General features: G+C 31.5%; 1 protein-coding gene across 10 annotated transcripts in view; it reads right to left on the bottom strand.

Annotated features, from left to right (window-relative positions):
- The window catches only part of LOC142328448 (uncharacterized), a 191,911-nt gene that overhangs the window by 121,975 nt on the left and 53,314 nt on the right, over positions 1-16,622 (bottom strand). For 9 of the 10 annotated variants that reach the window (XM_075372223.1, XM_075372219.1, XM_075372218.1 and 6 more), the window contains one exon: positions 5,055-5,171. In XM_075372223.1, coding sequence (XP_075228338.1) covers positions 5,055-5,171 — 117 coding nt within the window. Of the gene's footprint in view, positions 1-2,314; positions 2,454-5,054; positions 5,172-16,622 lie in introns of all 10 variants that reach the window. The other variant, XM_075372225.1, reaches the window with a different exon arrangement.

The following is a 16,622-nucleotide window of genomic DNA, read 5'->3' as shown; positions in this document are numbered from 1 at the left end:
GTGAATACATTTTCATTTCTCAACACATTTGACATCAATAGTGTTTTTTTTTTAAACACAGATGAATATTAGCCATTTTTTACTTTCAGTTTGAAACCATCAGGCCAGGTTCACCAGGCAAAATGAACAATTTATTAAAATAATTGCTTTTTGTAACTTACAAAACAATATTTGTTAAATCCTGACCCTGTAGGAAAGACACCCTCCATGTGGCAGTTTCGGTTGCCACGCCACCCTCTCCATACCTAGCCCTTATGGGCTAACAGTGAAATACATTTATTTCAGTGGTTTTTTATATTTTTAATAATTTAAACCTTATAATAAAGGGTTTTTTAAATACCACCTTCACTGTAATTAATGTTTATAAATAAAGGGCTGCTATTGATAATAGTCAATACGGTTAGTTGTGTTCATCAAGTAAAAAAAGGTGAAATGTAAAAATAATAAATTCACATAATCTAAAAAAAAGTTTTAAAATAATTGTATTTATTTTAAAATAACAATTTTTTGTCAAATCAGATTTCAACAATCATAATAACAAAAAACCCATGATGGATTGCCCATTTGTTGACCAGTCAACTAACACATCTGTCTTTCTGGCTGTCAATCATTATAAGTCAGTCTGAGATCATTACACTGATCAGGTCAAAATTATTCTAGTTAATTTATCTGATTTTCATACATTTTCTTACCTTTACACAGCAATAATATTTTATTATTTATAAATAATAATGATTCCTACATACATGAATAATTAAAAAATACTTTATAAAGATTAACACAGTAACCATTATGCAATTAATCTGAAGTGTTCGTATTTTTATATCTGATGTAGTTACACTCTGTAATAGAATACTTTAAGTTTTGTTTTATAAAACAGGGGGAGGCATAATTTTGGTAAAACTACACTTGAAATTCCTGTACTACACATACAACTTAGAAAATTCACTGAACTTCAACAGTTACAACAGTATAAAACTACTACTATAAATAAGAGGCAACTGATCAGGAGTAATGCAACAGTTACTTTATTCTACCAGCTTAATATACAACATAAAAATACATGTAAATGTACATTCACATACACAGCACACATTTCTACTACAGATGTACAACAAAACAACAGTTAGCTAGCTATACACGTGTACTATTTACTTTTACTTTCTTTGGGGAAAAAAAGGCCCTTTACTGTGCTGAGATACTAGGAGCTTAACTCGCACATCCAAAGCCAGATTATGAAAAGAAACAAAGAAAAATCAGTAAACAAAAATTTACTATCAGAAGGTAAAAATTATTAAAATTTCTCCAAGAGTGAAGATGAACTTCTCGCACTAATAAAGTTAAAGAAGAGGAAAGGGATGGAAACACGGCACCGTAATGTGTAACTTTAGGTCTCTAAGGTTATGCTATAAGACTGAACAGAGGGGGAAGAAACCGTGGAGGTGCCCAGAAAAATGGTTAATATATAAACGAGATAATTGGCGAAAATGGGAATGGAGATTGCAAAGAACAAACAGAAGATTCTAATAACCAAGAAAGCACTGCCTTACACCCTCCAGATTAAGAGCAGAAAACTTTTTCCCATCATCCTAATGTTCCTTCAGAAAAAAAATGTTTTAAACCGAAAGGGTGAAATAGTAAAGTACTTTTACATTTTTAATTATTTCAAATAGTATTAACTTTTTTAAAGCAGAGTACTTTTTCCAATTTTTGTAACTTTAACCACATTCAAGATATTAAAAAATTCTTGAAAACATAGCGATTTAATTTTTCATCAAAGCAATCGACTCATAACACTATTAAAATTTTATAATAAATTAGGCTACACAACAAGGAAAGGAAAATTTTTTAAACAATTCTAAGTAGAAAAATGGCAATTAATTAAGTAGCAGAAGACTACAACTCAACATCTGTCTTAATCTTCATGTTAGCTGATCATTGATAATGCACGGTGACCAAATTTATTGTATGTAGAAAGATGGAACCAGAGTCTATACTTATCAGAATCAATCTTCAAACTAATAATTGTAAAGAATGGAGCTAGTAAAGAGTTTGATCATGATTAATAACATGAAATGATGGTAGTTCAAAAATTAGCACATGTAGAAATACAGTCTAGGTAACAAAACAGAATAATCAATCCCTTACATTTGCCAGTTTCCATAAAGGTTGAAAGTATCAAAAATTGAAGTAACGTTCAGGAAAGATTGATGGCTAGTAACAGTTTTAAATCAGTGTAAAAAGTGAATGCTGTAAAATTTATTGTGTCCTGCACATGAATTTAGAAAAAATAATTACATTTTATTATTCGTACTTTTGGTCTGAAAATTGAATCACAAAATGATATAACAAAGTGCAGACATTGTTATATTTCTCTCCCCTGTAGTCACCTCTAGTTGTTGTAGATATCAGAAGTATAAAAAGCATCTCAGCAAATTTCTTATATACACTATCTGAAATAAAGTATACAAGAATAGTTGGCGACATTATAAATCATTTGGCAAATTATGGCACGGTAAATTTTTCATAAATATACTAATTGTTTTGCGTGTGGACAGTTTATTTATATTAGAACAGCATTTAACAGATATTTTACTATCATAAAATTTCTCAACTATTCTTAGATTAATTAAATATTTATAATTCAAAACTTTATTTTTCATTTCAAAATGTTTAGAGGCAGTTCTTTTGTTTTTAAGCATTTCTGAAATGCTTATCATTATAATCATTATAAATAATCATAACGCGCAACATAACTTGTAAATTCTTTTCTGCATTTTATCGTTTTTAATACTAACTTTTCTAGGTACAATATGTTTGCTTGGTCTAGGTCTAGTTGCCAGAAAAATAGACATTAATCCACTAAAATAGGCTATCACACTTGTTACAATCACAATTTTAAATAAAAGCTATGCAACTATCATTTCCTTTCTTTTTTATTTACAATTTCCAAAATATTTAAAACGGTTTGCTACACATGATTTCTTTCAATTTAAGACAGCAAAATTGTTTTTGGAACAATCACCACCTAAGTTATTTCTTCTTTTTTCTGTCATGATTTTCATTAAATCATATTATTAATTTCATCACTCATTTTATCTTAAAAATAAAAAGAACAATCAGAGCATATATAACAAACAAACTGTACACTTTAACAATATTCTTTGACATTTGATGTAACTTAACCTTATCAAGAAATATCACAAAGACTTTTTCTTCATTGTATGAAAATCTGACTGAACACAGATTGTCTTGGATTATTGCATTATCCTCTCGACCTTGCATTTGGTTATATAGAATAAATCCTTTTAGTAGTGTTTTCTGAATGTGAATATTATGGACACTGTGCATATATTTTCATCCCATGAAAGTCTAATGATAATACAAAAAGCAAACAACAGACAGCAGAACTAACTTGATTAAAAAAATTACACGTTTGATTGCTCATTACCTGGTTCTTCATTTATAAAACTCGGCAAATAATATTCCAATATTTTTGAAATCGGGGCTTAAAGTACTTTAAAATACAAACACAGGATGACTGTATTACGAACAGTCAGTTACTTTTCATCTGTTATATAAAGAGGGCCAAGTTTAGAGTGATAGCAGCTGGCTTGGTAAAAGATGCCTGGCTGAAATGAGAAGTTACTTTAAAAAAAAGAAAAGGCAAACTCTATTTTCATTAGAAGGCAGTTAGGAAATGTAACAGCAGCCTTCCCCATCACTTAAATAAGACTGCTAAAAAAAAAAATGTATTTACTTTAATATCATATATCAAGCATATATCATGCTTGTATAAAAACATTTAAATAGCATGACTGTATTTTTTTTTAACCATCTATCTATTATTTTAATGTGTACATTACTGATGAGGAATTCAAGTTTTTATCACAAATTATTAAGCCATCAAAAAAGCATAAAATTCTGTTAAAACCAGTATGTTCTGTAAAAATGTGAATTTAGGTGTCTGTGATTTGAGTCAATTGTCTCTGAACCAACCTATAACATATTTTGTGGGAATGAAACCAAATCAGCAGATAATATAATTGATAGTGCTGATAAGTTACAAATTTCATTAATTTCTCAATGTTTTTATGCATCTGTCTTTGCGAATAAGATCATTAATACAATTTTTCAATTTGTCAGTCAAAACTTAGCACTATACTGATGGAGGTGTCAGTCGAAACTTCCATCAGTCTAGTGCTAAAATGAAAAGGTATGACACTTGTTCTGCCAGATTTAAACTGCTCAAACCATTTATAAAGTTTTCAGACAACATTCTGGAGAAAAAATTATGATGGAAATTTTTTCTGACTGATATTTTCTGTTAGGGAGAGCCAATTTGAATGTCAAGACGGTTTCAATTTATTCTATTAAGCAATCTTTTGCTGTTATTTGTCTCTTTTAATTACTGAATTACCCTTGTACTAACTAATACTGATGAATTGATTCTTAAAAAGCTAAAGCTGTCTTTAATATGCAGTCTTTAATAGTGCAGTGGAAACACATTCTAGATGCAACGATATACATCAGTTTGCAGGTTAATTTTCATGTTTCCTAGACTACTGTTGGCATTGACAAATTCAGCTGCAATAACCAATTCTAAAATTGAGCCAATCCAGTCTAATTTTTATCCAAAACAAATTAAAATCTCCTTAGAAAAATACATTAATATAAATTTAATATCACTTCTGAATAAAGATTAAAAACATTTAATATTGTTAAATGCTTTACAACTACTAAGTGAATTATTACTAACATAATTATTGAGAATTTTATTATTTACTATTATATTGTAAAATCTACATAGTTAACAAGTTTTACTCTCAATAAAACTACAAAAAATAACAAGCATTTAACCATATTAACCAACAACTATATAAACATAATAATAATTTCTTAAAAATGGCATTTAAAGCGTGTATATTTTTCACACTTCCTACCAATAAACATGCTTACATCAAACACATAAAAACTGTCATTCATTCACAATAAAATAATTACCAGAAATCTTACAATTTACAACGTAGAAATGAAAAAAATGAAATACTTACATATGGATTTTCCCGCTTTCTCCTCAAATTTCTCACGTGACCACTGTCAGTACAATTATTGCTACTACTGCTATTGCTAACACTACCACTAAATTCTCCTGAATCTGATGCAATCCTCTGTAAACACCATCATCGCTTGTTACATCAATAATATTTAATAGTTCAATTGTTTATTAATACACTTAAATGTTTTGATTTTTAAAAATTGACCGTAAAACAATTGTGATATTTTATAGAAACATTTTAAACAAGCAACTACGAGTATTTCCGAACAGAAAGGGCATATAACACACCTCAATTAATTTGTAACAATGATATAATGACGTAATCTCACTGAACTTTTTTTTACTGCTTACTGTTTTTACCCACTAACAGTTTAATTTGTTTAATTTTTATAGTTAATAAAAATTCCAAGAAGCTCCTTCTTGTCTCTAAATTTGAAAAAGTTTTGTTGGTTCTGTGGTGTCAATATTTTACACTTTTTATGGAAATTCTAAGCATTTTTTTCTACACTGATAAAAACTATTTAGTATTGCAAAAGTTGTATAAACTATAAGTTGTAAAACTATAAATAGTTCTTAATCCATACTTGCTAAATGGTCATGCCATATCTACTAGATGTGTAACTAGAAAAAAGAATTCATGTTTCAAATTAGCTTAGACTACAACAGGTGCCTGTTATCCAAACTGAAAATATTCATTTTAGTTTACACAGGCAGAAGTAAACTGCTTTCTTGTAAATACAACTTCTTATTTTATGTTACTGGATAGTAGTATGAATTACTTTAAAATATTTTCTAATTCTGTTGTTTATTCTTTATAAATGATTACATATTTTGCCATAAAAAGAAAAATTATTTGGTATATTTTTAAATGTTATAAAAATGTAGTTCTATTCGTAACAAGTATTATAATTACATGAGTAGTTGAAAGCAAAATGATAATATAACTAACATTATAACTGTCATATATATATATAAACATAGTTTTATAATATTGTGATTTTATTTATTGTAAAAATAAACATGGACAAGAGAAGTATTATAATAAAGAAAATGAGTCCCTTTCTTAGAATATATCAAGAAACAATAGAGCTATACTGTTTGCTACATGCTCATAGTTACAAATACAGCCAAGCCAATGTAAAAACAAATAATTGCCCATAAGCCTAGGTTATTGAATGCTAGAGTGTAATCCAGTTAACTAATTGTCCTGTATTTGCTGGTCTTGTAAGAGCATTTGTGCAAGTTCTGTTTTTATTATTCAAGTTTTGATTGAGAAAAGTAATCGCATTTTATAATCAGTTATGTATTTTTAGTGTCTTATAATTGATCTAATAATGTCTTATAATTTAAGTCTATTGTAAAAAAGCTAAAATATCAGGCCCAGGAAATAATAAAATAAATAGTGTAAGAGTTTATCAAACATGAAGGTTCAAAAGTAGAGTTCCAAAGTAGAAAAATGAAGATATTCATTTTTCAATCATCCTTGATGCCAAAATCACAGCTGAACGAATTTGTAAAAGCAAAAAGAGGAAAGTTTACTGTCTATGTGCTTGATAAATTATTACAAAAAAAGGGACTGATGTTCTCAGACTACCTCCACACCACCCGAATTTAAATCCTATTGAGATTGTTTGATCAAAGTTAAAGAATACGTAGCAAGTCATAAAGTAACGTTTGATATCAAAGATGTTCAAAGCCTACATGAAAATAAAGTGGCCAACATGAATAATAAAAAAAAAAAAAAAATGGAAGGTGTATTATGATAAAGTTAAGTAAATAAAAGCTGAATATGTGTGATATAAACACATTATTGACAACACTATGAAATTGTTTATTATTTCTTTGCAAAAGGAGAGGAAAAATGACACAGATGATTCTGATGACAGTAACCTAGGAAATTCTAATAATTACTGCGAAGTAGATAGCATTCACCTTCTTTAATTAAAATAGTTTTATTTTGTTCTAACATTCAAAAATAATTAGTTTCTGCTGTAATTTTCGATTCCATTATTTATTGAATACAATTTTTTCTTGCATTAACGTTGAATATCTGTTTGAAAATAAAATTGAATACCAGCATTTATTGAAATTAATACATTTTGATTTAAATGTCATAAAGTAAGGTAAGAATATTCTTTAATTCTGCACCTTGTGGAGTGGCTGAATAAGTTTGTTTATTTATATATATGTGTGTGTGTGTCAAATTTTTGTTTCACTGTTAGGTAATGAAGCAAATATTATAGTAGAGTCAGACAGTAGAATGATTTGAATTATGGCTGTCACTGATGTGGCACAACCATCAAGAATGGCTGTGCTGTCTGTACTTAGACAATGTTCATAGGAAATCACTATTATTAACACAAATCCACTGTTTTTACAGAACGGTTAGATAATTTTTGCTTACTAATGCTAATCTTTTCCTGTGGATAAAGATGGGAGCTGGTAAATAATATGATATTGTTTTAACAGTCTCATTTATTAAATGGAAAAATAAGTTTGTTAAAATAATAAATAGTTACCAAAACATTATTGTGGATTAAAACTTAAATCAAAATAAGTAAGATTACTTATTCTATATATTATAATAACTGAAATAATGGCACCTCACTGTTCTATAAATGAGTCCAGAAAAATATCATATTTTAATATTACTATGCTGTCCACCACCTGTGGTTTTATACAGCGAGTTCACTTCTTTTTCGTTAAACCCAAACTACTATTAAATAATATTGTTTAATAATAAAATATACATTAAAAATAAATCATTTATAAACAATATTGTACTCTCAATACATTACATTCTTGAGATATTAGGTTGGTAACCCTGATCTAAGGTAGCCCTGAATAGTCAGCTTTGTTTTTTTACTCATATTACTGTTCGAGGTTATAATTTCTGCTGAATGAATATAGTGATAGTTATAGTGATAGTGAGGTAGTTGAATGTTTTTCGGTGTTCTCTTTTTTTTATAGCAATAGTGAGGTAGTTAATTGTTGCTGACTGTTGGTATTTTGTTTTCTGTTAAGTGTTTTTTCTCTGCTCTCTTCTCTATTAGTAAGTTGTCATTTGCATTTATTCATTTTCCAATGGATGGTTGTGAAGAATGCCAGTCATTTATTTTAAAGAAATTTAGAAAAAGGAATTCTTATGGTAGAATATTTGAAGCAATAAGTCATGAAGACATTCAACCTATGAAACAAGTAAAGATTGTAAAGATTTAAGTGTTTTAGTGTTGTCGGTGAAACAGATAGAAATAAAATTATAACAGATTTTAATATCTTAGGAGATTATAAAAAGCAAACAAATCATGTATCTGGTTTATTAATAACCTGCAAACCAGTAATGCGAAGGAGACCAAGGAAGGAGAATGATGATGATGATTCTGAATTTCATACTTGCAGTTACTTGTACAGGGTAAGAGTTCATAGAGATGAAACTATTTTGGAAGTTCCAATATGCAATAAATCATTTCTATCATTGCATGGAATTTCTGCAAAGCGGCTTCAGACTATACAGTCATCTCTAAAAGCAACTGGTACAGTTAAAGAAGATGGTATAGGTCAACATCAGAACAGACCCAAGAAACTGCCTGCAGAAACAGTTCAAAAAATTCATTGCCACATTAAATCTCTGAAGCCAGGCACTAGTCATCACAGCCTTAAAGACAATAAAAGGCTAAATTTGCCACCTGAGTTGAATGTTTTCAAATTGCATGAAATGTACATGGAAATAAATCCACCTTATGGGTTATCGAACTATATTTGTTCACGATTACAATATTGCATTTGGCTATCCAAGAAGCGATACCTGTAGCACTTGTGACCGAGTTTGATGTTAAAATAGATGCCCTGAAGGCAGCAAGTGCAGTTACAGTAATATTGAACAGCAAATCCATAAAATGGAGATGAAGCATGAATTACATAAAAGAAAAGCATATAAATTTTATGAAATAAAAAGGAAAGCTAAACTGGAAAGTCACAAAATGTAAAGCTCGTATTTTGCGGCCATATGCATGGATTATCAAAGAAATTTGCATGCACCAAATATATCTACTTATGAGTCTTATCACAGTCGTCAGCTGTCATATAACCTTTTTAATGTACACGTTTTATCCAATAAAATGTCAGTTTTTTATTTATATGATGAAACTTTAACTCAGAAAGATGCTCAAGATATGTATGTGTTCTTTAATGTATGACTTAATTTTTAATCAACTATCTCCTGCTGTAAATGAACAGACTTGTTTTTGTGACTCTCGAGGAAGGCAAAATAAAGATTATTCTGTTATACAGTTTGTTTATTAAATTGTACATTTTTACAAACGACTAAAGAGTATTAAAATGGGTTTTCCCTAAGAGGCCATAGCTGTATGGTATGCGACAATGAAACATGGCATCTATTAACTAAAACACTCGAGCTGAGACTCCCAAAGACAGGCTGATCACATAAAAACTATAAGGCAGTCTCCTTTTCTGTTTATAGTTGAATAATGTGACCAACCACTGTTTAAGAGCTGGAATTCTTTCTTTACAGGAATCTTCAAAAACATGAAATTTTCCCACAAGGCCTATTAGAGAATTGTTAAGTAGATTGGGATCTCCTCAATTGGTTTTTATAGAAAAACTTTCCGTGGTCCTTGGTGCAGGAGTTTTATAACCGATAAGGAATTTGAACACCTAGAACCTTTGCATTGAAAACTAATCCCTGTGTTAAACCCAAAATTTGAAGATTCACAAGTTTGTTGAAACTTAAAATTGCATTTTCTCAAAAACAACCCAACTGGACATTCATATTTTTTTCCCCTGGGCCCTTCAAACGTTAAAAAATGACTCTTACAATGAAATAGTTATGAGTAGAAGTTTGAACTCTGTGCTATCAATTCTGATTTTTTTCAAGTAAAAATGTAAGCTAAGGTGAAAGACAAGAGCACAAAAAAGGAAACCATGATATTTCTTGGAGAAATTTTGTAAAGAAAATGATTTTTACAATTTGATTCTAGAAAGAATGAGTTTACAATAAGATTTTAAAAATGCAGCATTATTTGGGACAAATTAGGATAATCTTTCCGATAAATCGGCTACTTTTTCTTGAAGAAACATAAAAAATGTTAGAGGATTTGCTAAACATATAATTTTAATGGAAAACAAAAACAAAGGGCCAATGAATTAATTCTTCAAGAAATTAAAAGAAAAACAAAAAAAAAAAATTAATAAAAATAAACAAGTTACCACATAACTTTACATGAGTATAACGTGTGTTTCAAGATGAATAACGGGGTTTAAAAGTTATGTAATATTTGTTTTACTTACATTGATATGCGTGAAATGAAAGCAACTCAAACACTTTTTTCCCAATGAGAATTCAATTTGACTGTTATGTGTATGGGTTGTTTCACTGTTAGATAATGAAACAAGTATTATAGTAAAAGGAGATTAGAATGATTTGAATTGTGGCTGTCACTGTCGTGGCACCAACCATCATATTCGTCACATGGCACACTGCAGCCGGTAGGAGAGTTCTTCCCGTACTTTAATTAGTAAAACTGGACAAACTGATGCAACAGGTCCATCAATCACATGTCTCAAGTCCGGTAGGTAGGTCTGTTGGTAACAGTGGCACATACACTTGATCCTTTATAAACAAACCCCCAAAGAAAAAAATTGCACGGGTCAGATTGAGCAAACATGGAGGCAACGGGAAACAAGCCCTGACATCTGGTCCCCAGCAATCAACACAGCATTCAAGCAGAATTTAACACATACTATGTTAAGCCAGTAAGGAGGTGCACCATGTTGCGGTCAAGTAAAGTTCTGTAATTCATATTGCAGTTGAAGAAGGAGCCATAGTTGTAGCATATAAAGATAGTTAGTTCATTCCAGACACACTTGCGTCTCGATACGACAAAAAAACATTCAGTTTTGGGATCTTGTTCACACTGCAATATTTCATGAGGATTTTCTGATCATGAAATATCGATTCATCACTGAATACGACAATAAAAAAATCTTCAAGGTGCATCATTTCCTTTGCGAAGGTAGCAAGCAAATAATTTGTAGGCTTTAGAGCTTTGCAGAGCTGAAACTGTTTGAGCTGCTCTTTCATTTCATGAATAATCAATCAATGTAACCGACTTACTAAAGCCTACTAACATGATAAATGAATGTAATGTACTTCACTGGAAGATAAAAACCAACACAACTCCAACTGATGTGTAGCACCCTCAATCTCTCAAGGTAATCCCGACAAAGATAAATTGTCTCCTACCAAATCTTTATTACTGACCTATCTACCTGTATATGAGGTTTACATCAGCATCGTGCTTTCTGCATTATGTAATGTCATGCCATCAGTGGTAGCCAGGTGTAATGATTAATTCTTTAGCAGTGATAACATTATTGTATCTGGTGGATATCCTATCCATTCCTCTCGCAACCGATCATCTATATACAATCTTTATTGCTCTATTTTTTAATTATCAACATATCTTAAAAAACAAAAATGAAGCTGAACTTGGAAATAAAGGCAATTATAATAAAATATTATATACTTCATAATTTAATTATAAACCGTAAACCAAGAAACAAATTTTATTTCAGTATTGCAATCTATAAGACTACAAATCACGGCTCAGAAAATCTGCATAATATTTTCCAAATTTATAAGGTACACAGAAACTCGAAGTACCCTTACCGCTTTTTAAATGTTTTATACGCAAGCTACCTAAACTTATTCATCTACAATGTATTAGAATGTTTCAAATACCAAAATATTCTGATAGACGGCTGCACAAGTTTCTTTTAAATTTATAATAAATTACTCATCAGTTATGTCGAACAGTGAAGCTCTGATTTGATTGCACCGTGTTTTCAGGATTTGTATGTAAATCATTTCTATAACCGCATTAATGGTATTATGAAGTTTCTAATATACACAATTCCACATAACCGCTTGTTAATATTTCTAGCACCATATAAAATGCCTGAAGAAATCAGAAAGGTTTGAATGTAACCGCATTCCTGTTATACTGCAGATGTAGATTACTGCAAGTATAGTCGATGACAGATAATAAAAGATCCAATCTACAGTTATGAGAAAAGAGGATCAATAAGGGTTTCAGATTTCAGGGAGAATTGATCCAGCATTCATTGATAGAAGCAGTAGAAAATTTTATACATCTATATTCTGTTTAGAGGCCCATATAAAAAAAAGTAAAAAAAATTCTATACCAAATAAAGTGACGCCAGAAAAATTACCGACCAATCAATGTTGCATGTCAATGCACACACTGTTGTCATTTATCTCCAAATGCAATGATGTTAACTTTTAAACAAATTGTATAGAGTGATGTCTTTCCAATTTGCACAGTTGTCAATTATTAAAATGATCTTGTATGGGTTTTTATCAGACATTACTTTAATGAACATATAGAATCAAAAAATTAATTTAAAAACTGAATACATAAAATGATATTTTTCAGTTTCACGGCTAAGTTACAAATAATTGTGTAGATAATTAAGGAATACATGGAGTATCCGGTATTTAAAGAAAATTGTAAATGTAGGGGGGGGGGGATGTTCTTTCTGTCCCTGTGAAACATGCAGACAAAATCTACCTAAAACAAAAAGATCTCTAATAATATGGCTGCTGATTCCAGACTTACATATCTCAACAGCTGCTGTGTGAAAGTTAAAATTGGAAATAACATCCAGACTTCTTAAAATGATTAATGAATGAGTACAAATATTCACAACTTATCTAATTTTTGCTACTGCAAGAAGTGCTGAAAGGTAATACTATTTTGTTTAAAAATCTACTGAGATATTTACTCTTACACTAACAACATGTCACTAGGAAAATGACAGTGTGTCACACATGATACTAGCATGAACCAATGTATCATGGTGGCAACTGATATCAGCATGAATCAATCTAGTGTGTATGGCGATTACACTTCCATGGCATAATACCATTAGTCTGTTTGAAAAATACCTCAACAGACTTTTGACAGTGTTTTAGTGTCAGATGCAATTGCAAAAATAAGATGTATTGTAAACATTGGTACTTGATTGTTAATTATTTTCAAAGTCTGGAACATTAAATATTTCCAATTTTAACTTTCACAAGCATGAATATCAATGTACCAGTTAATCAATTAATTAAAGCTGTCAACTTCATTACTGTTTCTGTAGACTCCTAACAAATGGTTGTTATACTTATACAACTACTAAATATGGTTTACAAAAATATCTGATGCTATAATAGGTGCAACAATAAAGCAATGAGACTGATTTTTTGAGCAAAATGTGACAACCCTGCAGCCTTCATTCCACTCCATCATTAACCTTGATCTTTCTGCCATTAATAGTACAGGGGACATTCAATAATTAAAGAGACAAATTGATGTAGAAATAAAACAGTTTGTCGGAGGGGTTTTGTACTTTCAGGTCTTCAGGTTGGCATTATTGGGATGAGCTGATAACAGCTGATGAATAAAAATTGTTTTGTTTATAACCTGAATATTGCATAACAGTTCAAAAACTGTCGAACCTCGGTGACTTCATGAGCAACGTCCTGACCAGCCAGTAGAAGTGTCAACTTCAGTTGAAACTTGCATTGCCATTATTCGTGAATACCAACATATTACAATTGAACATATAGTAAAAACAGTTACAGTAAGTGTTGGTACAGTTCATAATGTTATCAGTAACAAGCTCAAGTACAGCAAAACAAGTGCAAGGTGGTTCCTGAAAGAGTTAATCCAACAACAATGAAAACAAGACTCAAAGTGTGTACAGACTTAAAAGAACACTATGAGAAGGGGAAGGTGACCTTCTAAACAAGATTTTAGTGTGTGTTGAAACTTGCATTCACCATTTTGAACCAGAGTCCGAAAGACAAAGCATGGAATAGAAGCACACCAGCTCACCTGTCCGAAAGAAATTCACAACACAAACATCAGTGGTAAAAGTCACGTTGACCATCTTTTGGGATGTTCAAGGTGTCATCTTTTGTGATTATTTGGAAAATCAGCATACAATAAACAGTGTCTACTACTCAGACATGCTGATTGAAAAAATAAAGCCAGCAATGAGAGAAAAATGTCGTGGATCTCAAAGAAAAGGAGTGATATTGCTACACGACAATGCTCACCCTCACACTAACCAGCTGACCCAAGAAACCATTGGAAAAATGGTTGGGAGATACTACCACACTTCCCTACAGACTACATTTGTCTCCCTTGGGGAAGTGAAAGCACGTACCTTCATCACAGAAATAGAATCACAAAATATTGCACAACGGTATGCCACTTTTTTTGTGTTAAATTCTATGAGAGTGTGACTACAACCTATGGGGTAAGCTTCAGAATTCTTTTGGAAATGAGGTTTATCAAGAGCTCAAGTTTTTCATCGGCATAAAATGTTTTGTGATGGCAGAACAAATGTTGAGACTAAGACTGAGGGGATGACCATCAACCTCACGGACATCAAGGCGGCCAGGGTGTGTGAAATTATACAATCTGATCAAAGATTACCTGTGAAAATGATTGCAGAAAAAGTGAACATCAATCAGGAAACTGTTTGCCAAATAATAACAGAAGATCTAAGCATGAAAAATTTGTGTAAAAATCGTCCCAAAAAATCTCACAGAGAAACAGCAATACGCACAGAAAGATGTGGCAGCTGATCTGTTAGAACAAGTACAAATCAACCCACAGTAACTGAATTCTGTTATCACTGGTAATGAGAGTTGGTTCTTCCAGTATATGATATAAATAATAAAACATCCAAGTTCATAATGGTGTTCAAAGGGATCACCCAGACCAAAAAAAAAAGCTCACATGTTAAAGTTAAAAGGGAAATGCGTGCTTGTATGCTTTTATGATTTCAAAGGCATTGTTCATAAAGTGTGGGTGTCTCCTGCACAAACAGTTGATCAATATTTCTACAAAAAACTCTTCAAACTACGAAAATAAGTCCTCCATGTTTGTTCAAATATTGGGATATGAGCTGAATTCTTCATTATGATAATGCACCATCTCATGCTGCATTCTCTACAGCAGTTTTTAACCTCAAAACACATCTCAGTACTACCACAACCACCTTATTCTACAGATCTCGCTCAAAGTGCCTTTCTTTATACCCAAGAGTCAAATTGGTGGTCAAGAGACACCACTTTCAAACAACACAAGATGTCAAAAATGTTGTTATAAGGGTCTTGGATAACATTACAGAACTCCAGAAATGTTACCAGCAGTGGTAGAAGCATTGAAGTCTGTGCAAGCAGAAGGATACTTTGAAGATACATTACAGCCGACTAAAAATGTAAGTAAATTTTTAACACATCAATCTCTTTACTTTATTGTAGCACCGCGCGCACGTCATTTCCTACAAATCATAAACATCCCAAAGTCAATGTAGAATTATCAATTGAATCAGAAATATTTTCTGAATCAATTGATTCATCATCAGATATGTAGATATTACCTTGTCATTAATAAAAATTTTCTAACAATTAATTACATGAGTTGTCATAAAGTAATTAATTACCTGAAGTAAGATTTACATAAATAATGGAGTTTTATATATAATTTGTAAATTTACACTGAGTTGGCTACTTAATTTGGAATGTTTATGGTGGCTTTTTTTTATTTACAACACAATGGATAAATGTTCAATAAAATTATCAACAGGGCAGGGTGTTTACAATACAACTCCTAGGTTCCAAAAAATGGTAAAAAAATAATGGAATCAGTTAAACGCATCCAGTTTTCATATTAATGTTCATTATACGAGGGTTATTTTTTTTTTTAAGGTCCGATTGGTCACGAAATTAAAACCACAGTGAAAATAAAAAATTTTTTAATTGTAACAAGTACTTACATAGTTACGCTATTTCTCTACATAAACGCCACTCCGATTTAAACATTTGTCGTAGCATGGTACCAACTTTCCAATACCCTTGTCATAGAACAGAGCCACCTGTGTCTTCAGCCATGTTTCTACGCCGGTCTGCAGCTCGATGTCTGTGCCAAAATTTTGTCCTCCTAGCCAGCGTTTCATGTGAGCAAAGAGGTGAAAATCGGATGGAGCCAAGTCCGGGCTGAATGGTGGGTGATCATCAAACACTTCCCAACGAAAATGCTGCAAGAGCTTCTTTGTTACAGCTGCAGTGTGCAGCCGAGCATTGTCATGGAGAAAGACAATGCCTGATGACAACATGTCTCTCCACTTATTCTGAATTGCCCTTCGTAGACATTGAAGAGTCACGCAGTATGAGGCTGCAGCGATGGTCGTGCCATGCTCCATGAATTCCACCAAGAGAACTCCATTCCGGTCCCAGAACGCAGTAGCCATGCACCTTCTGTTGGAGAAGGTTGGCTTGAACTTCTTCGGTTTACCGGAAGAATTTCGCATCCACAGTTTGGATTGTTCTTTTGTTTCTTCAGTTTCGAAATGGACCCGTGTCTTGTCTCCTGTGACAATTTTGTTCAAAAAATCTTCTCCTTCATTGTGGTAGCGCTGGACAAACGTTAGGGAGGCGTCCATTCTCATTGTTTTGTGATGG

The sequence above is a fragment of the Lycorma delicatula genome, chromosome 7, assembly GCF_047948215.1.
Source record: "Lycorma delicatula isolate Av1 chromosome 7, ASM4794821v1, whole genome shotgun sequence".
Taxonomy (NCBI): Eukaryota; Metazoa; Arthropoda; class Insecta; order Hemiptera; family Fulgoridae; genus Lycorma; species Lycorma delicatula.
This window is presented reverse-complemented; position numbering and strand designations above follow the sequence as displayed.